Consider the following 24956-nt stretch of genomic DNA (forward strand, 5'->3'; position numbering starts at 1 on the left):
TGGGGACTGTTTGAAGTAAGTATAGAGCTTTGGTAAGAAGCATAATTTTGACCGCTTGGATCCTGCCCAACCATACAATGTTTTTAGGAAGCCAAGTGGAGGTAAGTGTTTGAAACTCGGATATAAGTTTACCATAATTATATTATAACTCAGGAGTAAAATAAACTTCCAAATATCTAAAAAAATTTCTTTGGGTTTTGGTATGGCAGTTTGATTTAATATCACGTAGAGTGTGTGGGGAGAGAGTGACAGGAACAAGTTCGGACTTGGATGTATTCACTAAAAAATTAGAAGCTTGGCCAAAGTTGGATAGTTTGGTTAGTGTCGCAGGTAATGAGATGTTGGGTTGTGTTAAAGTTAGCCGCAAATCATCTGCATAAATGGCTAATTTATAGGAATGTTCTCCTAGTTCTATTCTATGGATGTGGTCATTTTGTCTGATCCTAATTGCTATGGGCTCTAGTGAAAGGATGAAAAGAAGGGGTGAAAGTGGGCATCCTTGCATAGACCCATTCTGTATCTCAAATGGGTCAGACACATTGCCATTGACCCTTACTTGACCTGTGAGGTTGTAATAGCAGTGAAGAGAAATCTTTTTTGGAAGGTAATGAGTCAAAAAGGGCTTTCAGTATGGTAATGGAATCTAAAATTAATTCTGACTCAGAGTCAAATGAAGAATGATTATCCATAGGTGCAGAGTCTAACTTGGAGAATAGAGGTGGAGATGATGGTTCCACAGATTTGAAAAAAATGACTGACGGCGTAGATATCTGCTGTTTAGTAATCCTACTGGATTTGTTAGGTTTTTTTGGAGACATTTTGTCAGGCTTTGCAGATGTTATCTGAGGTTTCTATACAGTCTCTTATTTAAGCAGTCCCCAAAGGACAAATGAGATTTATGCTTGTAGTTTCCACAAATACAGTAAAAGAGGATGAAATGCGGAAACACTCACTTCTATATCAAGAGTTTGTGTGTAATCGGGTCTAGAAGGTTCTCCACCTTTATGTTATAGGTAACTGAAAGGTGTAAATAAGGGGATTATCATTCTTTTTAAACGGTAACATTTTTGGTGTTTACTATCCCTTTAATTGTGGTTGTCTATAGTAATTTGGCTCTTACAGTTTGGGTCAATCTGAGTTGGACCATAAATGTGTGGACTTTTGTATCAAATGGGAGGATTCAAGCATTTTTTTAAATTCATTAATGAAGCATTGTTGAAAAAACAAAAGAAAACGACAAAGTTAAAGGTACATAAAAGGTGTTCTCATGGTTACACTTGCCTGTCTGAAAACTGTCTGCCCTTTTTTTTTCCCCTCCCACCCCCCCTCTTTTTCTGATGCCAGGTCTTGTGTGTTACTTTTCTATCAATCTTGGTTATATTTCATTAAGAAGAACAGGCTGAGTCATAATATGGGCTCAGTTCATACATATGGTTTCGTTATTTGGGGTCTGGTTAGCCTCTTACCTATCTGAAATCTGTACTTAGACCATGGTCATTCCCTGGGTTTTGATGTGGGCATGCTTAAGAGCCATACTTCTTGTCCGAGTTCTGATGTGACTTGTAGATGGTTAAAATGTGTAAAGGGAATGGTCTGGGAATTTCAGCACATACATGCAATAAAAAAGGTGATAAATTCACACTTTTGCTCTGCTTTCTGACGTTGTTAAATAACTTGACATAAATAATTTGCTGTTGTACAGGTCTGGGAGATTTCATATATGCTCTTATAGCTGGGATAATGGGATGGGTATGCATCTGGTCTGTAGTCTCATGTAAGATGTGTATACAGCTTGCATTGAGGATGTGTGTTTGGGCCTGCTAAACAACATTTAGAGAATACCGCTAAATACTTGTAGTACGTCTGCCTAGACACTGTAGTCAACCAAAATTAATGTGATAGTAAACACCAACTAAAATGTATATAATTTTTTGAGATAGCCATACTTGCATTTGCTTGTTTACTATTTTTTTTAGCGAAAATATATCTAGTTTAAAGAACACAGTTTTTAAAAAACAATATCTAAATAAAAAAATAGTTAGAAAATAAATTACTCTGTTTGGAGGTAGGAGAGATAAGTAAACTGTTCTCTGTAAGGGCCTGATATTCAAAAACTCGCTTCCATGGAGAGAAATTGTGCAAAACCTTTTTAGACCTATTTTTGTAATGTAGGAGTCTCTCCTTCACATGAAGAACCCTGCATGGTGAGATGAACCTCTTTCAAACTAAAATGTATGTTTCTAACATTTTTTTATGGACCTCTCACTAAGCAGTGAGCTTTTGAATATCAGGCCCCTAAGTATGCAGGTGTAAGATAAGGAGGCTTTGTGTGTGTGTATATGTATATATATATTTATATATATATATATATATATATATATATATATATATAAGTGTGATATCAAAAGGAGAATTAATCTTTCTGCACACACATCCCATTTTTATGGGTTTTGGTTTCAAAGAGCAAAAACAGCTAGTTTAGCAACATTTCCCCATACATATTATACTATGCAGCTGGTATAACAAGTTATTAGAAACACATTGATTGGAAAACAGTTTTACAGTACATAGCCCCTTTATGTATACATTACACAAATGGTTGTATTATTTTGAGAATGTAGCATGTTTAATTTGTATTGACCTCTTTGGCAGGTTAACTGGCCTGAAAACGGATATGAAATGGCAGAAGCGTATTTTGTATCCAAGAATCCAGGAGATCTTGGGATAGCATCATCGTGGCTTTGGATTCCTTTGGTGAGTGATACAGACTAAATTGTAATTGTTATTTTTATCTGTATGACCCCAGGACCTCTGCCTATGTTTGAGACATGTAAACACTACATGATATTAAGATTTTCATCTCTTTAGGAGTGATCAGTATGCCAATTTGTTCAAGCTGCAGATAAATCCTAAATAATCTGTGTCCCCCTCTGTTCAAAAGGTTTCTGAAAGTTGGAGCTGCATCTACTTGACATTTCTTTTAAATTAAATTTATTTCCTGTACTCATTGTTTACAGTGTTACCCTTCCACACAAGCTTAATTGAAGGACACCAATTACTGTTGTAAAACCAGTGGCAGAAAATCTGTTGTGAAGAGTTAAATGACCATCAAACACACATAAGAATAGCATAGTCAATAAATGCATAATGATCAGACAATGCACTTAGTTTGTATTTCAAATTAGCAGTAGATTTTGTTCTGACAAATGTCAGTTAGCTACATTTTCCTTCCTAATGCATCGTGACAACCATCAGCAAAACACAAAATGCATATACATATATCCTGTGAATCTTGCACATGCTCAGTATGAGCTGGTGCCTCAGAAAGTGTGCTTTATCTAAATCATCAGTTTAATTTTGACTTGACTTTCCCTTTAACTGTGCACTCTATGATATTGTAAGAGTAGAACATGTTGCAGAGATGCTGTTGAGTTTTGACCTACTTTATATATTTGCATTTTAAAGATTAATTTGATTTTCAGGACTAAGCCACCTCCTTTTTTGTGACGGGACAAATAGTTTTGAATTCTTAACATGCTTACTGAACACAAGTTTGAAACCTATTTTCTGTCGGTTTTAGAAGGAAGACGGTGACTGTGAGGAAGTACATCAGTTAATGAAGCTTGTAACTAATCTACAAGAATTAGTTGACCTCTACAGAAAATATAATTGCAAGCTTGCACTTTCTGAATTTGAAAAGGTAAAGCATTTCCTAAAGTTTAATCTGAAAATAAACTTTACTTTCTTATCGCATTTTAATAGATTATGCTGAATTTACTTTTAGGAAACCACGACGACTATTGTTTTTCGCATGCTGGATAGAGTTTTAGCTCCAGAGCTCATTCCAGTAACCTTAGAAAAAGTTATCAGACCATACATGTATCAGCACAACCTTCAAGAGGAAGAGCTACTACTTCAGTATATTAAGGTAATGCAATTTTTTTTTAAAAAAAGGATAGTTTTTGTTTCTCCCCTGCTTTGTCTGTCTTTTACTTTCTCTTTTTCTCTTGGCTACTCTGAAAAAAATGTTTTTTTTTTAATTATGCTTCAATAATTCTTGTTAAAAATGTGGGTATTAATATAATTTAAAAGAAAAAAATGTACGTCCCCTATATTGTTAGCTCTTCATAGCACTGCTCTTCATTGTTGTTGTTGTTTTTGTTTATAGGAAGTATTTTAAATATCATTTTATATTGGACAGTTTTTTTTGTAAAATGTTTATAGTACATGATATGGGTACCTGAGTTTTATATTTTCATATTAATTTATTCTTTTAGGATTTACTTGAACGCTGCAGTTCTCGGTCTGCATCATTTTTTGAAACTGCATGGGAAGCTAAAGCAATGGCAGTGCTAGGTTGCATGACTGATACTGATGTAAGTATGATTTCATTTTAAAATTCATTTATTTAAAAAAAGTATATCTCTCTATTTTTTGAGCCGGTTTGCTAAAATGTGAAATTAAATCATGCACTATTTACATATATATATATATATATATATATAGACTGTATTTCTTTAATATTTGTGGCGGGAGTCCATGATCCATTACTCATGGGAATTACATTCTTACCACTATGAGGAGGCAAAGTCTACCTTAGTCTTTACTTTGCCTCCGTTGGAGGTGGTTGAAGTATGAAGGTGTGCATGATTTTTTCAGTAAAAGGGGTTTTCAGTCTATGTTGAAGCCCTGTTCTCCTCATACTACAGTGCTTGTCAGAGGGATGTATTTGGGGTATGGTTTGTGATTCGATAGTTTCGCCTAATGGGAAATCCTTAATAGGCCCTCTGTAAATTAGGTTGCAGGGGACTTGTCTTCTGCCTCCCTTTACAGATCTACATTATACTCCTAGTCAATTACCTTTGCTTTTATGTTTCAGTACTGGTTTGGCTGTCCGCTATTTGCTTGATGGTGAACGAGTGTGTAAATATGTTTTATATTTCCATCTTAATGCGAGGAGAGTCCACTGCTTCATTCATTACTTGTGGGAACCAAGAACCTGGCCACCAGGAGCAGGCAAAGACACCCCAGCCAAAGTCCTAAATACCCCACTCCCCTCATCCCCCAGTCATTCTTTGCCTTTCGTCACAGGAGATTGGCAGAGCAGTGTCGAAAGATTCTGAGTAGTCTCTTATGGAGGGTAGTACTCTTCGGCATGGGACTGGAGTTTTAAGTAGCCCTGTCAGCCACTCAGTGAGAGCATGGGTGAAAGTTAGAGTTCGGAGATGCAGGGGGAGTTCTTCAGCGAAACCATCCTGACTTATATTAACAGCTCCACAAGCAATCAGTGTTGACGAGTTTTGCTGCCTGCTTTCTGCTCTCACATCCATTTCAGGAGCGATGCTACTAACCTGTCACACTTGAAAGGCCATGTTCCTGTTCCACGGCATAGATTCTGGTAAGATCTGGTAAGACGTGCACCTGTAGGTCATAGCTAAGGGTCACAAGATTGGTTTCAAAACTCTGCCACCCAAGGGCAGTTCAGCCTTTCTGGGGTACGTACGGGATCTGTTCTCTTAGGAGTTATTGTCCCGGTGCCTATCGCAGTGAGATGTTTGGGATACTATTCAAACCTTTTCGTGGTTTCAAAGGAGGGGGGATCATTCCGTCCGATTTTGACCTGATGTGCTTAAACAAGTTTTAAATGTCCCTTTGTTTAAGAGGGAGACAATAGGTCCATTCCCCACTCATTCGAGAAAGGCAGATCATGACCATGATAGATCTGAAGGATGCTCCCTTCATGTACCAATCCTCCAGGACCACTTCCAGTTCCTAGAGTTTGCGTTCCTGGACCAGCACTTCCAGTTTATTGATCTTCTGTTTGGTCTAGCTGGTATAGTGGGGAGCATAACTGCCTCCAAGTTGTTGACCCGGGGTTGATCCCGGCCAACGTGGCATTCTCCAAGACCATCCTGGGTGATTGTGACTACTGTTGCGAGTCTGTCTGGAAGGGCCTATGGACTCAGGAGGAAAAGCTCCTTCCCGACAGCATTTTGAATCTTCGGGCAATATACAATGCTCTGATGGCTTGGCCTCTGCTGGGTTCGTCCCAGTTTATCAGATTCCAATCAGACAATATATCCTCAGTGGCTTACATCAACGATCAGGGGTAACGAGAAGCTCCCTAGCTATGAGGGAAGTATCTCGGATTCTGGAGTGGGCGGAGACCCACATTTGTTCGTTGTCAGCGATCCACATTCATGTGTGAACAACTGGGAAGCGGATTTCCTCAGCAGACAATACTTTAATATGGGGGATTGGTCTCTCCATCCCAAGTGTTTACAGAGATTTGCACGAGGAAGATCTTATGGCATCTCTTTACCTAGTTATTTAGATATGGGTCGAGGTACAGGGATCCTCAGGCGGAGCTTACAAATGTATTAGCGGTGCCTTGGAGGTTCAATCTAATTTATCTTTTACGGCCGTTACCACTACTTCCTAGTTTAGTGGCTCGATTCAAGCAGGCGTCAGTGATACTGATTGCTCCATCTTGGCCACGAAGGATATGGTTCGCGGACTAGTGGGGATGTTATCTTCTCTGTGGAAGTTACCTTGTTGCAGGGATCTGCTTACCAAGGTCTTTTTGTTCATCTATGTCTAGATCTCTGAGGCTGACTGCGTGGAGATTCAACGGTTAGTCCTAGCCAAGAGAGGGTGGTTTGAGAGTGTTATTTTTACTCTCATTCAAGCTCGTAGCTGGTTGCTCGTCGCATCTATCATATGGTATGGATTACCTACTTATTCTGTTCTCCAGGATGAACTGGAGAAGGGCTTTTCTACAAGTCCCTTGAGGTGTCAGATTTAGGCCCTGCCTGTGTTACTGCACAAGAGGTCTACTGAGCTTCCTGATGTGCAGTCACTTGTTAAGGCTCTGCTAGGATCAGACCTTGGTTTAGATCTGTTGCTCCTCCTTGGAGTTTGAATCTTGTTCTTTAGGTGTTGCACTGGCTCTGTTGGAGTCTATGCATGACGTGGACATTAAACTATGTCTTGGAAAGTTCCTTTTCTACGGGCCATTGCTTCTGCACGCATAGTATCTGTGATCACTTCCTTGCAATGTGTCCCTTCTTATCTGACTTTTCATGCTGATGAGGTTGTTCTACGAACCAAGTTAGGTTTTCTTCCTAAGGTTGTGTCAATTCACAACACTAATGAAGAGATTGTGGTTCCTTTCAGCGTAATTCTGGATGTGGTTGTGCCTTGAAGTCCTATCTTCATGCCACGTAGGAATTTAGACAAACTTCTTTATTTGTTTGTTCTCTTTCCAGGAAGCGTGGGGATCAGAGGGCCTCTTCGACTTCCTTATCTTTCGGCTGATGAGTGTTCTCCGTTTTGCATTGAGACGGCGGGACATAAGCCTCCTCTGAGGATTACAGCTCATTCAACTAGAGCTGTGGTCTCTTCTTGGGCCTTTAAGAACGAGGCTTTTATAGAGCAGATTTGTAAGGCGGCTACTTTACATTCTTTTGCTACATTTTAAATATTATGTTTTTGCTTTGGCGGAAGCAACTTTTGGTAGAGAGGTTCTGCAGGCTGTGGTGCCCTCAGTATAGGGTCCGCCTCCTTTTACTCTCCAGTTTTCTTCATTCAGTGTACTCTAGCGCTTGGGTATTTGTTCCCACAAGTAATGAATGAAGCAGTGGACTCTCCTCCCATTAAGATGGAAAACATAAATTATGCTTACCAGATAATTTCATTTCCATTTGTTGGGAAGTCAACTGCTCCCGCCCGTTTCACGGGGGGGGGGGGGGGAACGACCTAAATTTAATATTGTTCTTTTGGCACCATTTATACCCTGATGTTTCTCCTACTGTTCCATGTTCCCTTGGCAGAATGACTGGGGGATGAGGGGAGTGGGAGGTATTTAGGCCTTTGGCTGGGTTCCCTCAAGTAATGAATGAAGCAGTGGACTCCCACAGATTGAAATGAAAATTTCAGGTAAGCATAATTAGTTTTTTATATACAGACACTCATATAGCTTCGATTATGGGCACTTTTAAAATGTTAAAAAGCTTATCTATATATGTGTATGTGTATATATAGCCCTGGGACAGATACTCCGTATTCCCCTTGCTTATGCGCTTAAATGGTTTTTTATATAGACTCTCATATAGCCATATTGTTGGCATTTTTGATTTTTTAATATGTATATATGGCCCTGGGACAGAATATCTAAATTAACCCTTGCTTTGTACACAAATATATAATGGGAGTCTTAGGGAGGCAGACTCTTTCTGCCAAGCCAGCTGTAGTAGTTTAATGATTAGCTCAGCTACCTAGCAAGCAGAAGGTTTTAAAAATTGAACCCAGCTGCAGCTAATTGATCCTTGATTGTGCCTTTACAAGTTGGTTTACGTTTTACACATGGTTCTCTTTTTAAAGAATTCTTAGAGACAGAATTAGAACACTTTAACCCCTGAAGTGACTGACTTGATTGCTAAGGAATGATTTAAACTGGGTGTTTCTGTTTCAAACCTTGCAAAAAAGGATTAAGGTGTATCCTTTTTTCTACATACTGGTTAAATTTTCAAACTAACTACTTCTAATATTTCCAGTCTCTCAGAACAGTTTTTTTCTGATCTCACTGTTATAACTATTGTTTTCTTCAGAATACAAATTATTTTATTTGTGATGCTGTATTTAATATTATAAAGATCTATGTCAAAAGCATGTCTGTAGCCAGGTCCCTGTGGCTTACATCCTGGAATGTTTAATATGGTGTCTAAAATCTAGATTATTGTATATTCTTTTTCAAAGGAAAAAAGATTTATACTATTACTAGAAATAAAGGAGCTTTATTTCCTCAAGACAGGAAGTCTACAGAAAAATAAAAACCCCCCATTTATTTTTGGAAGTGAGACCACACAGCTTGATGGCGTTTGTAAAATCCTAAACTATTGGTAGATGCATGGTATGTCCTGCATAGTAAAATAAATAGCTGTTAAAGGGCTCTCAAATCAAAATGAAACTTTCATGATAAAGATATTAAGAACAGACACCTCTGTTCACAGCAAGGCTCTATGGTTTTACTCTGGGGACGTAATGCTCATTGGAACAAGCCCAAACAGGATAAGAAGTCAGTTCCCACCTCCAAATCTACTATTTTAATAGCATACGCACATAGACTCCAGCATTTAAATACCACTCCTTCTCTCTAAGTAAGCAGGGAAATGTATTGTAAGAGTGGAATCCTGCTAGGGGCAGTTTTTAATCAGGAGGCTTAGCTTCAGTCTGTCCCAGACCTCTGGATTCAGAACTTATTTCTCAAGAACATTGTATTGGTTTAAGAACATGGCCTCCAAAAGAGTTTTTTTTTTCTTTCCTAATATGGAGAGTCCACTACGTAATTCAATTACTAGTGGGAATATCACTCCTGGCCAGCAGGAGGCAAAGAGCACCACAGCAAAGCTGTTAAATGTCTCTCTCCTACCCATAATCCCCAGTCATTTTCTTTGCCTCTTTCAATGGAGTAGGTGAAGTTTGGTGTCTGAAGAAAAAAAATGATTTTCGCTACAAGCAAGATTCTTGAGTATAGCTGTAGTCCATGTCAATCTCTGCAGTAGAGTAGTGGTGGCTTTAAAGCAGTTTGAAAGTTGTGAGGTAGTCCTTTCTTGGTTTTCTAACATTTGCTGCCCATGGTATTGAAAGCCAGAGTTAGTTACTCTGTTCTTTCTTTTTTTTACAGGTCTCTGTAAGGAGTATGTGTCCTTTCACGCCTAGTATGCTGTTTACCTGCCGGACAGCTGGATGTGCAGGTAAGTGCTTTTGTCTTCTAGGTTTGGAGACTTGTACTTTCTATTTAGCAAAACAAAAAATGCATTATTAGGTTTAGTAGGGTTTTTATTTTTGTAGTTTGCAGGCACAGGATATGTATGTGTGAGACATAAGGTTAACCCTCCTTTATATATAGGAAAGGGTTAACTTTTTTCTTTATTTGTGGCTCAGTTTATTCTGCTATGTGTTAAAGGTCCCTTTTGCTTGGTTTTGTTGGAGCAATGGGTCTTTATTTTTTTGTTTATGTTTGCACTTGAGAGCAGTGTTAAAGCTATGGTCACAGTTTGACTTTAAGAGGGCTCGGTTTGCAGAGATTCACATCTTAGCTTCCTGTTAGTGTTTTTGCTGCCTCTGTGTTCACGCTTTTTCATTTTGCGCTCTTTGTAAATCAAGCAGGTCACATAATTCACTGTCTTTTCCGCTGTCATTGTTCAGAGCGGCATCGCGGTGCTGGTTGTGTTTAGGAGACCGGCAAGGTTATTTGGCAAGCTGTTTTTTTTGTTTTCTCCAAACGCAGGGCAGGTAGGGCACTTAAGTTTGCTGAGGTGTAGAAGGGCCTTCATTGAGGTTTGTCTTTTTGAGCACAGTATCGCTCGATGTGAGTTCAAAGAGTAATAGTACTGTGAAAAAAAAAAGAAGTTTTATTTCATTTTCTTTCTAATGACACGGTGAGTCCACGGATCATCATAATTACTGTTGGGAATATCACTCTTGGCCAGCAGGAGGAGTCAAAGAGCAACACAGCAAAGCTGTTAAATATCACTACCTTACCCACAAACCCCAGTCATTCTCTTTGCCTGTGCAAGGAGGTGGTAAAGTTTTAAGGTGTCTAAAGATTCTTCAATCAAGATTTTATTTTAAAAGCAGAGCAGGTTCTGTTTTTTCTGGGGTCTAGCTGTGTTCCACATCAGTCTCTTCAGTAGAGCTGTGGTGGCTTTTGAGCATTTGGAAACTGGTGGGGTTTTTCACTCTCACTGTGCCTTCCATGTCTGGTGCTGCCATATCCTGAATGCCTGATTAGGATTAGTCAGACTTTCATTTTTTCCACGGGTCTATAGGGGGGAGTAAGTCTTCCCATATCTGTGTACTGCCCAGCTGCCGGGCAGATTGGTCGCCTTTCCGGAGCTCTGTTCCGGTCTGGGCAAGTTATTACATGTAGCTTAGGCATTGACACTAATGTGGAACCTCCAATCCCTTTTTGTTCAGCATGTATTGATAGGACATTACATTATAGGATTAGACTTTTTTAATCTTAGCCATCATTAGCTAAGACGGATGCTGTTCAGGGGTTTCCTGTCCAGGATATGCTGCAGCTTTCTTCTTAAACGTTCCATCCTTTAGTGTCTACTCATGCAGTGCCCAGTGTTTTATCTGTTACTCCAGTTGTTTTTTTTTTTTTGTAGGACATTGCTACCCAGATATCCTCTGCGGTAACTGATGCCCTGGCGACTTTCCCTATGTTACAGGGGAAGCATAAAAGGGAGTAAGGTATCTGAATCAGGTGGGGCTCTGTCGAATTGTTCCTCTCATAGATCTGAGGGGGAGGATTCTTCTGTAGCATCTGAGGGGGAGATCTCAGACTCAGTATAATTCCTTCTTCTGATGCTGAAGTGGTAACTTTCAGGTTTAAACTTGAGCACCTCCGGGTACTACTCAAGGAGGTTTTGGCTACCTTGGATGTCTCTGATGCTATGGTTGTAGTCACTCCAAAGAAATCTGGTAAGCTGAAAATTATTTTGATGTACCTTCAGCAGAGGAGGTTTTTCCTGTTCCAGGTCGTGCTTCTGAGATTATTGCACGGGACTGGTAGAAGCCTGGGATTCTTTTTTCCCCTTCTCTGATTTTTAAAAAAATGTTTCCAATTGCTGATTCATTTAAGGAGTCTTGGCAGTCAGTTCCCAAGGTGGAGGGAATGATTTCCACTTTGGCCAAGAGGAACACTATTCCCATAGAGGATAGCTGTTCCTTTAAGGATCCTATGGATAAGAAGTTGTAGGCGGTTGCTTAAAAGGATGTATGTTCACCAGGGGTTGCAACGGCAACCTGCGGTGTGTATTGCTACTGTCACTAGCGCGGCAGCATATTGGTTTGATGTGCTGTCTGATTCTATTCAAGCGGATACGTCTCCTGAGGAGATCCTGGATAGGATCAGGGCAGGGATCTTAAGTTGGCTAATTCTTTTTATCACCTATGACTCTTTGCAGGTCATCAAGTTTGGAACAAAGATTTCTGGCTTTGCTGTTTTGGCTCGCAGGGCTTTATGGTTGAAGTCTTGGTTTGCGGATGTATCTTCTAAGTCTAAGCTTTTGTCTATTCCTTACAAGGGTAAGACCTTGTTTGGGCCGGGCTTAGCTGAGATTATTTCAGACATTATGGGAGGTAAGGGTTATTCTCTCCCTCAGAATAAGAGGAAGGGTCGCCAGTGTAATTTTCGTTCCTTTCATAACTTTTCAGACAAGCTTTCCCCCTCGTCTCCCACGCAGGAACAGTCCAAGTCCTCCTGGAAGTCCAATCAGTCTTGGAGCAAGGGGAAGAAATCTAAGACGCTTGTCTCTGACTCAAAGTCAGCATGAAGAGTCTGCCCCCTGTCCAGGAGCGGATCTTGTGGGGGGCAGACTTTCATTTTCCGCTCAGGCATGGGTTCGGGATGTTCCGGATCCCTGGGCGGTGGACGTGGTGTCCCATGGATACAAGTTGGAGTTAAAGAATTTTCCTCCCAGGGGCAGGTTTCACCTTTCAAGTTTATCTGTAGTCCAGATAAAGAGAGAGGCGTTCTTACATTGTGTTCAGGCTCTTTCCGACCTGGGAGTTATAGTTCCTGTTCCAATTCAGGAGCAGGGTCTGGATTTTTATTCCAATCTGTTTGTGGTTCCCAAAAAGGAGGGAACTTTCAGACCAATTCTAGATCTCAAATGTGTAAACAAGTTCCTCTGAGTTCCATCATTCAAGATGCATACTATTCGTTCCATTCTTCCTTTGGTTCTGGAGGGTCAGTTCATGACTACTGTGGATTTAAAATATGTGTATCTGCATATTACCATCCACAGGGATCATCACAAGTTTCTAAGGTTTGCGTTCCTAGACAAATACTTTCAATTGGTGGCCCTTTCTTTTGGTCTTGCAATGGCTCCCAGAATTTTCTTAAAGGTCCTGGGAGCATTGTTGGCGGTGCTTCCGTTGCGGGGTGTTGCAGTGGCGCCTTATCTGGATGATATTCTGGTTCAGGCGTCAACAAGTAAACTCCCACACAGAGTTGTCTTTTCTGCGCTCCCACGGATGGAAGGTGAATTTAGGAAAAAGTTCATTGGTTCCAGCTACAAGAGTGGTATTCTTTGGCACCATAATAGATTCTCTAGAGATGAAGATATTTCTGATAGAGGTCAGAAGAACAAAGATCTTCAACTCTTGTTTTGCCCTTCAGTCCTCTCCTCGGCCGTCAGTGGCTCAGTGTATGGAGGTACATTATTCTGTTTGCTCGGTTCCATCTCAGGCCTCTGCAGTTATGCATGCTCAGACAATGGAACAGGGATTATGCGGATTTCTCCTTGAATTGTTCTGGATCAGGCGACAAGAGATTCTCTTCTGTGGTGGTTGTCTCAAGATCTTCTCTCGCAGACCTACCTGGGTGATCGTGTTCACGAATGCCAGTCTGCAGGGATGGGGAGCTGTCTGGGGCTCGCTGAAGGCTCAGGGTCTATGGAGTCGATTCTTCCCATAAATATTCTAGAGCTGAGGGCAATCTTCAATGCTCTTCTGGCCTGGCCTCAACTAGCTTCACCCCAGTTTCAGGTTTCAGTCAGACAATATAACTTCAGTGGCTTACATCAATCATCAGGGAGGAAATCTGAGTTCCTTGGCCATGACAGAGGTAGCCAAGATTATTCAGTGGGTGGAGGCTCACAACTGCTGTTTGTCTGCGATCCGCATTCCAGGGGTGGACAATCGGAAAGCAGATTTTCTGAACAGACAGACTTTTCATCTGGGGGAGTGGGAACTTCATCCGGAGGTGTTTTCCAGCTTGATTCTCAAGTGGGGACAGACTGACTTGTATCTCATGGCATCTCGCCAAAATGCCAAGCTTCCAAGGTATGGGTCAAGGTCAAGGGATCCTCGGGCTGTACTAATGCTCTGGCAGTTTCTTAGGAGTTCAGTCTTGCTTATGTTTCCTCCGTTTGCTCTTCTTCCTCTGGTCATTGCTTGGATCAGACAGGATAAGGCATCGGTGAGTCTCATCGCACCGGCGTGGCCTTGCAGAATCTGGTAAGCAGAGTTGGTGGAGATGTCATCTCTTCACCTTGGAGATTTCCGTTAAGGAAGGACCTTCTACTTCAGGGGCCCTTCCTTCATCCAAATCTCGTTTCTCTGAAGCTGACTGCTTGGAGATTGAACGCTTGATATTATCTAAGCATGGGTTTTCTGAGTCAGTTATGATTCAGGCTCGTAAGCCTGTGACTAGAAAAATTTATTATAAGATATGGCGTAAATATCTGTATTGGTGTGAATCCAAAGGTTATTGTTGGAGTAGAGTTAGGATTCCTAGGATTTTGTCTTTTCTCCAGGAAGGTCTGGAGAAGGGTTTATCTGCAAGTACCTTGAAAGGTCAAATTTCTGCTTTATCTATTGTTGCACAAGCGTTTAGCAGATGTGCCAGATGTTCAGTCTTTTTGTCAGGCCTTGGTTAGAATCCAGCCTATGTTTAAGTTTGCTACTCCTTCTTGGAGTCTTAATTTGGGTCTTAGATTTCTTTAACAGGCTCCGTTTGAGCCTATGCATTCTTTCGATATTAAAATGTTATCTTGGAAGGTTTTGTTTTTGGTTGCTATCTCTTCGGCTCGAAGAGTTTGGGAGCTTTCAGCACTGCAGTGTGAATCTCCTTATTTTATTTTTCATTCTGATAAGGTGGTCCTGCATACTGCCTTAGGTTTCCTTCCCAAAATGGTTTCTGATAGGAATATTAATTAAGAAATCGTGGTTCCTTCTTTGTGTCCTAATCCTTATAAGGAGCGTTTGTTGCAGAACCTGGATATGGTTCGTGCGTTGAAATATTATTTGCAGGAGACTAAGGATTTTCGCCAGTCTTCTTCTTTGTTTGTGGTTTTTACTGGGAAGCGTAAGGTTCCGAAAAGCTTCAGCTGCTTCTCTTTTTGGCTGAGGAGTGTTATTTGCCTGGCATATGAGACTGCTGGACAGAAGCCTCCTGAGAAAATCATGGCTCATTCTACAAGGGCTGTTTCTTCTTCTTGGGCCTTCAAAATAAAGCTTCTGTGGGAAAAAGGTTCTTCAAGCAGTGGTGCCTTCCGTTTAGGTTAATGGTCTTGCCCCTCCCTTTTCATCCGTGTCCTCTGGCTTGGATATTGGTTCCCAACAGTAATTTGTGGACTCACCGTGTCATTAGAAAGAAAAGAAAATTCATGCTTACTTGATAAATTTCTTTCTTTACATGGTGAGTCCACGACCCGCCCTTTATTTTTTACACTGTTTATTTTTCTATAAACTTCAGGCACCTCTGCACCTTATGTTACTTCCTTTCCCTTTGGTCGAATGACTGGGGTTTGTGGGTAAGGGAGTGATATTTAACAGCTTTGCTGTGGTGCTCTTTGCCTCCTGCTGGCCAGGAGTGATATTCCCAACAGTAATTATGATGATCCGTGGACTCACTGTCATTTGAAGAAGAAAAAAAAGTTTTATTTGCTTTTCTTTCTAAGTATTATCACTTTAAAATTTAAACTCACAGCGAGCGATACTGTGCTCAAAAAGACAAACCCCAATGAAGGCCCTCTACACCTCAGCAAACTTAGGTGCCCTACCTGCCCTGCATTTGGAGAAAAGAAAAAACAGCTTGCCAAATAACCTTGCCGGTCTCCTAAACACAACCAGTACCGCCGATGCCGCTCTGAACACTGAGAGCGGAAGAGACAGTGAATCATGTGTCCTGCTTTATTTACAAAGAGCGCAAAGTAAAAAGCGCGAACACAGAGGTGGCAAAAACACTAACAGGAAGCTGAGATGCGAATCTCTGCAAAACCGAGCCCTCTTAAAGTCAAACTGTGAGCATAGCTTTAACACTGCTGTCAGTGTCAAGAAATAAATACATTTTTCAATTTAGCATACATTTTGTTTTTTATTTGGGAATACCTTAAGCTTGATTTATGGAGCAGGAGTCTGTTCCTATAGATAAATGTTTGTTCTGGCCCAAATTGTTTTACCCATGCAATTTTGTTCCTCCTGTTTAGACAGAACCTTAAAAAGTAAAGATACACTTTTTGTTTCTAAGCCTAATGTCTCTCAGGATGATGCTGTTCAGGCAATGCCACAGCTTTCTCTTCAAATGTCCCAAGCCTTAATGGTGTCACATACAGTGCCCTGCAGTTCCTCTCAGCCTCCTGGTGGAGTTCATTTGCCTGCAGATTTTGCTGCTGAGGTAACTTCGGTGGTATCTGCGACATTATCTGCTTTTCCTATGTTGTGGAAACGCAAGAGGAAAACTAAACATATTTTAGATGGTAAGGTTTCTGTCCCTGCTGCTGCTACGCAGGTTGCCCTCCCTCATAACTCTGAGGAGGAGGTTTCCTTGGGGGCTTCTGAGGGTGATATCTCAGATTCTGGCAGTATAATTCCTTTGCCTGATGCTAAAGAAGTAAGCTTCAGGTTTAAGCTTGAACACCTTCCTGTTTTGTTAAAGGAGATATTGGCTACTTTGGATGACTACGACTCTCCCGTCGTGGTCAATACTAAAAAAAGCTAGTAAACTTAACAGATACTATGATGTTCCTTCCTCTGTGGAAGTGTTTCCTGTTCCAGACCGTGTGACGGAGATTATATCACAGGAATGGGAGAAGCCTAGGATTCCTTTTTCCACTTCTCCAGCTTTTAATTTCTCTTGCAAGGTGTATCCAGTCCACGGATTCGTCCTTTACTTGTGGGATATTCTCATTCCCTACAGGAAGTGGCAAAGAGAGCACACAGCAGAGCTGTCCATATAGCTCCCCCTCTAGCTCCACCCCCCAGTCATTCTCTTTGCCGGCTCTAAGCACTAGGGTCTCTCTACGGGAGGGTAAAGTGAATGTGGTGTTGTTATTGTAGTTTTATTATCTTCAATCAAAAGTTTGTTATTTTTAAATGGTACCGGTTTGTACTATTTACTCTCTGGCAGAAAAAAGATGAAGAATTCTGCTGAGAGGAAGATGATTTTAGCATGTTGTAACTAAAATCCATTGCTGTTCCCACACAGGACTGAGGAGTACCAGAAAACTTCAGTTGGGGGGAACAGTTTGCAGGCTTGACTGCAATGAGGTTTGTTCAGTCATTTATTTCTAGACAAGACTGAGATAATGCTAGAAGACTGACAATATCCCCATGTGGGGAGGGTAAGCTATGTTCTAAGACTTAGTAAAGAATTGAATGCTTACATAACAGGGCTAATTATGCTGGTTGACACTAACTTAGGGCAATCGTTTATTTTACTTAAGAAATACTTGTTGGGAGACACTTTTAAAGCACTTTGGTGTTTTTTCTGGGGTTATGACCCACATGGCTTAAATTTGTTCACTTAGAAGTGATTTTGGTAGGCCTCATAGCTCCGGAGTGGAGTGGGAGGGGCCTCATTTCGCGCCTCAGATGCGCAGTTAGAATTGAAAGACAAGTTCATGCTGCTTCACATGGAGGGTCCTGCTGCTGTTTGAGGGCCTAAAAGAAGCTTCATTCCCCCAAAACTGATCCCTAAGGGCAGGTAGGGCCACAGCAGTAAGCTGTGGCAAGGTGCTGTAGTAATTTAACCGGTTATTGGCTTTAGGCTGCTCCGGTTTGGGCATTAAGGGGTTAATCGATTTGCAACTTGTGGTGCAATCTTATTAAGGCTTTAGGTACATACTGTGAAAATTTCAAAAGGACTGCTGCATTTTTCACTGTCTATCCTTTTACATAAGCGTCTGGCAGAGGTTCCAGACGTTCAAGCGTTTGCACAGGCCTTAGTCAGAATCAAGCCTGTCTATAAACCTGTGGCTCCGCCATGGAGTCTAAATCTAGTTCTTTCAGTTCTTCAAGGGGTTCCGTTTGAACCTTTACATTCCATAGATATTAAGTTGTTATCTTGGAAAGTTTTGTTTTTGGTAGCTATCTCTTCTGCTCGAAGAGTCTCAGAATTATCTGCCTTACAGTGCGATTCACCTTACCTGGTGTTCCACGCAGATAAGGTAGTTTTGCGTACCAAACCTGGTTTCCTTCCTAAAGAGGTTTCTAATAAGAATATTAACCAGGAAATAGTTGTTCCTTCTCTGTGTCCTAATCCTTCTTCGAAGAAGGAATGTCTGTTGCACAATCTTGATGTAGTTCGTGCTCTAATGTTCAATTTGCAAGCAACTAAGGATTTCAGACAAACATCTTCCTTGTTTGTTATCTATTCTGGTAAGAGGTAGGATTGTATATCCCATACGTCACTAGCTCATGGACTCTTGCCAATATGAAACAAATGAATTTATCAGGTAAGTTCTTACATAAATTATGTTTTTTATTTTTATCCCTCCCTCTCTAGTGACTCTTGTGTGGAGTTCCACATCTTGGGTATTGCTATCCCATACGTCACTAGCTCATGGACTCTTGCCAATTACATGAAAGAAAACGTAATTTATGTAAGAACTTACCTGATAAATTAATTTCTTTCATATTGGCAAGAGTCCATGAGGCCCAGCCTTTTTAAGGTGGTTATGACTTTTTCGTATAAAGCACAATTATTTCCGAATTCCTTACTCCTTTCTTTATCACCCCACTACTTCGCTATTCGTTAAACTTAATTGTGGGTGGGGTGAGGGGTGTATTTATTAGGGCTGATTTAGACTAGTCGACTAATCGATTAGTCAATCAGTCTCTTTAATCATCTAGTACGGAATTAGTCGATTACTGATATATTATATTTTGATAGTCAAAAACAGCCCGTAGCCTTAGCCTACTACCTATTGCGCATTGTCTCACTTGGCGGCAGTTATGATGACGTGTTATTTTGTACTCATATTAGACACAACAAATTTTGCAAAAAAACGGCATCTTCAACAAAAAGTCCTGCTTTGAAATGTTTTGAAAAACTACATGAAAAGGCAGTTAAGCGCAACATTTGCGGCGTGCAATTGCAGTACAACAAATCCACGACTTCCATGTTAAGCCACCTAAAAAACAAACACCCGTCTACATTGGTAGTGACAGAGAAAGTTAAAGGACAGCAACAAACATCCATTGCAGGTTTTACAGTAAGACATAGGCAACGTGACAATGTGCGTGCTGAAACAACGTCGACTCTAATAGCTAATATGGTAGCAAAGGACATGCTTCCTATAAGTTTTGTTGAAGGAGAGGGTTTTCGGGAGTTAAATATGTCGTGTCCAAATATACTGTTTCCGCACAAAATTTTTTTACAACTTGGCTTGAAAAAATGCACGTAGATTCAACTAGTTCTGTCCGAACACCTTGGCAAAAGTCGAGAAGGCTGCAATTACAACTAACGCATGGACAGCACTAACTGTCGAGTCCTATGTTACCATAACTTGTCATTTTATAAAAGACTGGGAAATGAAAAGCGTGGTTCTACAAACCCGTGCCATGCCAGAGAGGCATACAGCAGAGAGTCTCGCAAATGTGTTGAACACTGCGGTAGACCACTGGGATTTCTGGGGCAAAATCACTGCTTGTGTTCATGACAACGCAAGCAATATCGTCTTAGCAAACTCTGCATTAGAATGGGAGTAAAATCTGTGCTTTGCACACACTTTGCAGCTCGCTGTCAACAATGGCATTAAACTTGGTGTCATACAGCATGTAGTAGGTGCGGCCAGTCGTCTTGTATCACATTTTCATCACAGCACAACAGCTACTCAGGCGGTTAAGATGAAACAAAAACAACAATTTCTGCCCGAGCACCGCCTCGTGCAGTACTGCCGTACCTGAGGGAATTCCATCTACGACATGTTTGAGCGCTTACTGGAACAGAGATGGGCAGTTGTCGCAGACCTGTCTGACAGGCTGTACACAAAATTGACAGATGCCCGCACACTTGACCTGGCTGACGACAGTTGGTTAGCTATCGCAGAACTACTGCCAGTGTTAAGCTCCTTGAAATGTGCTACAACTGCTTTGTGCGGAGTGTCTGAGGTGTCAATATCTATGATTTACCCTGTAGTAGCCACTCTCCTGTCCAAGCATCTCATTAGTACCACAGGAGAGTCAACAAAAGTATCACAGTTTAAAACAACTGTATTGGAGTCCCTCAAGCGCCGCTTTTCACCTACAGGCACAGAAGAATTACATAATGTGGCGCTCATTGCTTCATTTCTAGACCCCAGGCACAAACACCTTAAGTTTACAGAAGAGACGGTCAAGAAAGCAGTCACAGACAAAGTAGTGGAATTGCTTTATCTTACGGAAAACGGTGGTGATGTCACAGAAGGTGAACCAAGTAGTACAAGTACTACATTTTGCTGGCAAAATTAGGCTTGTGAGGCACAAATTGCTGATATTTATTGCGTCATTCTTGGCGCGAGAATTTTTTGCCGCAAAGGTACGTCCGGTGACGCAGGTTCATCATTTCCGGCATCAAAGTTGACGCAGAGTTCCTTGTACAAGGTGCGTCTGCAAAGACGTGAGTGTGTCATTTCCGGATGTTGTCAGCTCCAGAAAATTTTCAGTTTGCGTTGTGCGTCATACTTGGCGACAAATAATTTAATTATTTAAAACCCCATTCCTATATGCCTCTTGCCATTTTCAATGTCAGAGGGCTATGCTGTTTGCATTTTTTTCTCATTCCTGAAACTGCCATATAAAGAAATTGATAATTTTTCTTTATATAATGTTTTTTTTCTCTCTGATGAGGATCTATCTGAATCAGAAGATCCTTTCTCAGATATTGACACTGACAAATCTACTTATTTAAAATGGAGTATATTTGTTCCTTGTTAAAAGAGGTGTTTATTACATTGGATATTGAGGAAACTAGTCCTCTTGATGTTTAAACTAGTAAACATTTAAACTCTGTTTATAAACCTCCTGTGGTTACTCCAGAGGTTTTTCCAGTTCCTGATGCTATTTCTGATACAATTTCTAATGAATGGAATAGGCCTGGTACTTCTTTTATCCCTTCTTCAAGGTTTAAAATGTTTTATTATTTGCCAGCAGTTAGTTTGGAGTTTTCGGAAAAGATCCCCAAAGTTGATGGGGCTATCTCTACTCCTGCTAAACGTACTACTATTCCTATGGAAGATAGTGCTTCCTTTAAGGACCCCTTAGATAGGAAATTGGAATCTTATCTAAGGAAAGCTTATTTATATTCTGGCTATCTTCTCAGGCCTGCCATTTCTATGGCTGATGTTGCAGCTGCATCAACTTTTTGGTTGGAAAGTTTAGCGCATCATGAAACAGATCCTGATTTGTCTAGCATTGTTCTCTTGCTTCAACATACTAATCATTTTATCTGTGATGCCATTTTTGATATCAAAATTGATGTTAAATCTATGTCTTTAGCTATTTTAGCTAGAAGAGGTTTGTGGCTTAAATATTGGAATGCTGACATGGTATCTAAATCTAGATTGCTATCTCTTTCTTTCCAAGGTAATAATTTATTTGGTTCTCAGTTGGATTCAATTATTTCAACTGTCACTGGGGGGATGGGAGTTTTTTTGCCTTAGGATAAAAGACCAAAGGGTACATCTAAAGCTTCTAACCATTTTCGTTCCTTTCGACAAAATAAGGAACATAATCCCAATCCTTCCCCCCAAAGAATCTGGTTCCAATTGGAAACTTTCTTCAAGTTGGAATAAATCCAAGCCGTTTAAGAAACCAAATCCAGCCCCCAAGTCTGCATGAAGATGCGGCCCTCATTCCAGCTTAGCTGGTAGGGGACAGATTAAGATTCTTCCAAAACATTTGGGCAGATTCTGTCCAAAATCAATTGATTCAGAGTATTGTCTCTCAAGGGTACCGAATAGGATTGAGTAAGACCTCCTGTGAGAAGATGCTTTCTCTCACGCAGGGGTTTTATTCAAATCTTTTCATTGTCCCAAAGAAAGAAAATTCATGCATGCCAGTTCTGGATCTGAAATTTTTTAATCGTTTTGTAAGAGTGCCAACTTTCAAAATGGTCACTATAAGGACTATTCTGCCTTTTGTTCAGCAAGGTCATTATATGTCCACGATAGACTTACAGGATGCATATCTTCATATTCCGATTCATCCAGACCACTATCAGTTTCTGAGATTCTCTTTTCTAGACAAGCATTACCAATTTGTCGCTCTTCCATTTGGCCTAGCGACAGCTCCAAGAAATTTTTCAAAGGTTCTCGGTGCCCTACTCTCTGTAATCAGAGAACAGGGTATTGCGGTGTTTCCTTATTTGTGCGATATCTTGGTACTAGCTCAGTCTTTACATTCTGCAGAATCTAACACAAATCAACTAGTGTTGTTTCTTTAAGGACATGGTTGGAGGATCAATTTACCAAAAGTTCCTTGATTCCTCAGACAAGGGTCACCTTTTTAGGTTTCCAGATAGATTCAGTGTCCATGACTCTGTCTCTAACAGACAAGAGACGACTAAAATTGGGTTCAGCTTGTCGGAACCTTCAGTCTCAATTATTCCCTTCAGTAGCTATGTGCATGGAAGTTTTAGGTCTGTAAAGGTCAGCGACTAAGTGCTGTCTATTTAACACTTGTGCATAAAATGTTATGTTGTGACAAGTAAAAGAACACAGTTTGCTAGTTTGTTTAACAAACTATTGATCACTTGGAATTGATATTGCCTTGAAAGCTTTTACCCAGTAATGAGAGCTTCTATTAATGGGTGTTAAGACAGGCAGATAATTGGTAGAAGCTACTTTGGTATTAGTTTAGTAATGAACAGGTTAACAGAGATGAGACTAGTAACTGGCAAGCTGGATTGTGGGTGAATGTGTCTGATGATAACCTGCATGAAATGTTATAGTTGAGAAACCCCAGTGTCCGTATACTCTGAGTACTTTAACAACAGGAATATAGAGCATGAACAAGCCTTAGGGTATTGTAACAGTTGCAGTCTAGATGGTTCACAAATATAACATGAATTACTTCAAGAATGACACGGCAGTTATGTTATGTTAATACGGAACCTGATTAGAGCAGAGCGGAGTCTCCTTAACACACAGCGTGCAGCTAGTCCGGGTCCGGTCAGCGATGAACACTGTTGTCCGTTCAGTGTGACAGGTTAGTGCGTTCTGTGCAGGCTTCCTAGTTGCGGCTCTCAAACAAGCGTGCAGCGTCACACGCCAAGCTGATAGTTGTGTGAGGCTAGCCAATCGGATAAGATGCAGGTGGAATCACTGGAAACTGTGATGAGATGCCGTGACGGCTTGAGAGTTTAGGTAGGTATTTCTGTAGAGACTTAGGGTAAAACAGAACAAGTTATTCCCCAAATACTTAGTAGGGTAGGTAAGGACTGGAAACTGATGCATAGGTACTTCAATAAACCAGCAAAGGACCATGGGAGGAAGCTGGTATATATTGGAATCAGGAAAGTTGTTAATGAGATAAAAAGGTGGTATGTGTAATTGGGATAGATGTTTAAGGTGGAATATGAGGATCATGACAAGGTCTTATGACTGCAGCATCAGACGCGATCCACTCTCCAGCTTTGTATGCTGAATCAATGGTGCAGGGATTATACAAAGATATCACAATTAATATCCTTAAATCCCAATGTTAGACTCTCTCTGACTTGGTGGTTAGATCACCATCTTATAGTTCAAGGAGCCTCTTTTGTTCGTCCAACCTGGACTGTAATCACAACAGATGCAAGACTTTCAGGTTGGGGAGCTGTCTGGGGATCTCTGACAGCACATGGGGTTTTGAAATCTCCAGCAGCGAGGTTACCAATCAATACTTTAGAACTTTGTGCTATTTTCAGGGCTCTTCAGGTGTGTCCCCTGTTGAAGAGAGAACCGTTCATTTGTTTTTAGACAGACAATATCACAACTGTGGCATATGTCAATCATCAGGGTAGGACTCGCAGTCCCCAAGCTATGAAAGAAGTATCTTGGATACATTCTTGGGCGGAATCCAGCTCCTGTCTAATTTCTGCGGTTCATATCCCAGGTGTAGACAATTGGGAAGCGGATTATCTCAGCTGTCAGACTTTACATCCGGGGGAGTGGTCACTCTATCCAGATGTGTTTTCTCAAATTGTTCAGATATGGGGTCTTACAGAAATAGATCTGATGGCTTCCCATCTAAACAAGAAACTTCCCAGGTACCTGTCCAGGTTCATGGATCCTCAGGCGGAAACAGTGGATGTGTTAGCAGTTCCTTGGTGTTACCAACCTGCTTATATCTTCCCGCCTCTAGTTCTTCCAAGAGTGATCTCCAAGATCATCATAGAACAATTGTTTTTGTTGCTGGTAGCTCCAACATGGTTCACAGGTTTTGGTATGCGGATCTTGTTCGGATGTCCAATTGCCAACCTTGGCTACTTCCTTTAAGACCATACCTTCTGTCTCAAGGTCTGTTTTTTTCATCAGGATCTTTAAATCATTAAATTCGAAGGTATGGAAATTGAACGCCTAGTGGTTAGTCATAGAGGTTTCTCTGACTCAGTGATTAATACTATGTTACAAGCACGTAAATCTGTTTCTATGAAGATTTATTATCGAGTTTGGAAGACTTATATTTCATGGTGTTCTCATAAATTTTCCTGGCATTCCTTTAGAATTCCTAGAATTTTACAGTATCTGCGGGATGGTTTGGATAAAGGTTTGTCTGCAAGTTCCTTGAAGGGAGAAATCTCTGCTCTTTCTGTTTTATTTCACAGAAAGATTGCTAGCTTCCTGATATTCACTGTTTTGTGCAGGCTTTGGTCCGTATCAAGCCTGTCATTAAATCAATCTCTCCTCCTTGGAGTCTTAATTTGGTTTTGAAGGCTTTACAGGCTCCTCCGTTTGAGCCTATTCATTCTTTGGACATTAAACTACTTTCTTGGAAAGTGTTGTTCCTTTTGGCCATCTCTTCTGCTAGAAGAGTTTCAGAATTATCTTCTCTTTCTTGTGAATCTCCCTTTTTGATTTTCCACCAGGATAAGGCAGTTTTGCGGACTTCATTTACATTTCTACCTAAGATTGTGAATTCTAACAACATTAGTAGAGAATTTGTTGTTCCTTCTTTATGTCCTAATCCTAAGAATT

The 24956-nt window shown here is 40.7% G+C and overlaps 1 protein-coding gene across 1 annotated transcript in view; it reads left to right on the top strand.

The window, feature by feature from the left end:
• Positions 1 to 24956, top strand: part of KNTC1 (kinetochore associated 1) — a 1377837-nt gene that overhangs the window by 329774 nt on the left and 1023107 nt on the right. The window contains exons 24-27 of the mRNA XM_053701768.1: positions 2653 to 2754; positions 3581 to 3700; positions 3785 to 3928; positions 4278 to 4376. Of these exons, the coding sequence (XP_053557743.1) occupies positions 2653 to 2754; positions 3581 to 3700; positions 3785 to 3928; positions 4278 to 4376 (465 nt within the window). The remainder of the gene's footprint in view (positions 1 to 2652; positions 2755 to 3580; positions 3701 to 3784; positions 3929 to 4277; positions 4377 to 24956) is intronic.

Source organism: Bombina bombina, chromosome 2 (genome assembly GCF_027579735.1).
Source record: "Bombina bombina isolate aBomBom1 chromosome 2, aBomBom1.pri, whole genome shotgun sequence".
In the NCBI taxonomy this organism is placed as follows: domain Eukaryota; kingdom Metazoa; phylum Chordata; class Amphibia; order Anura; family Bombinatoridae; genus Bombina; species Bombina bombina.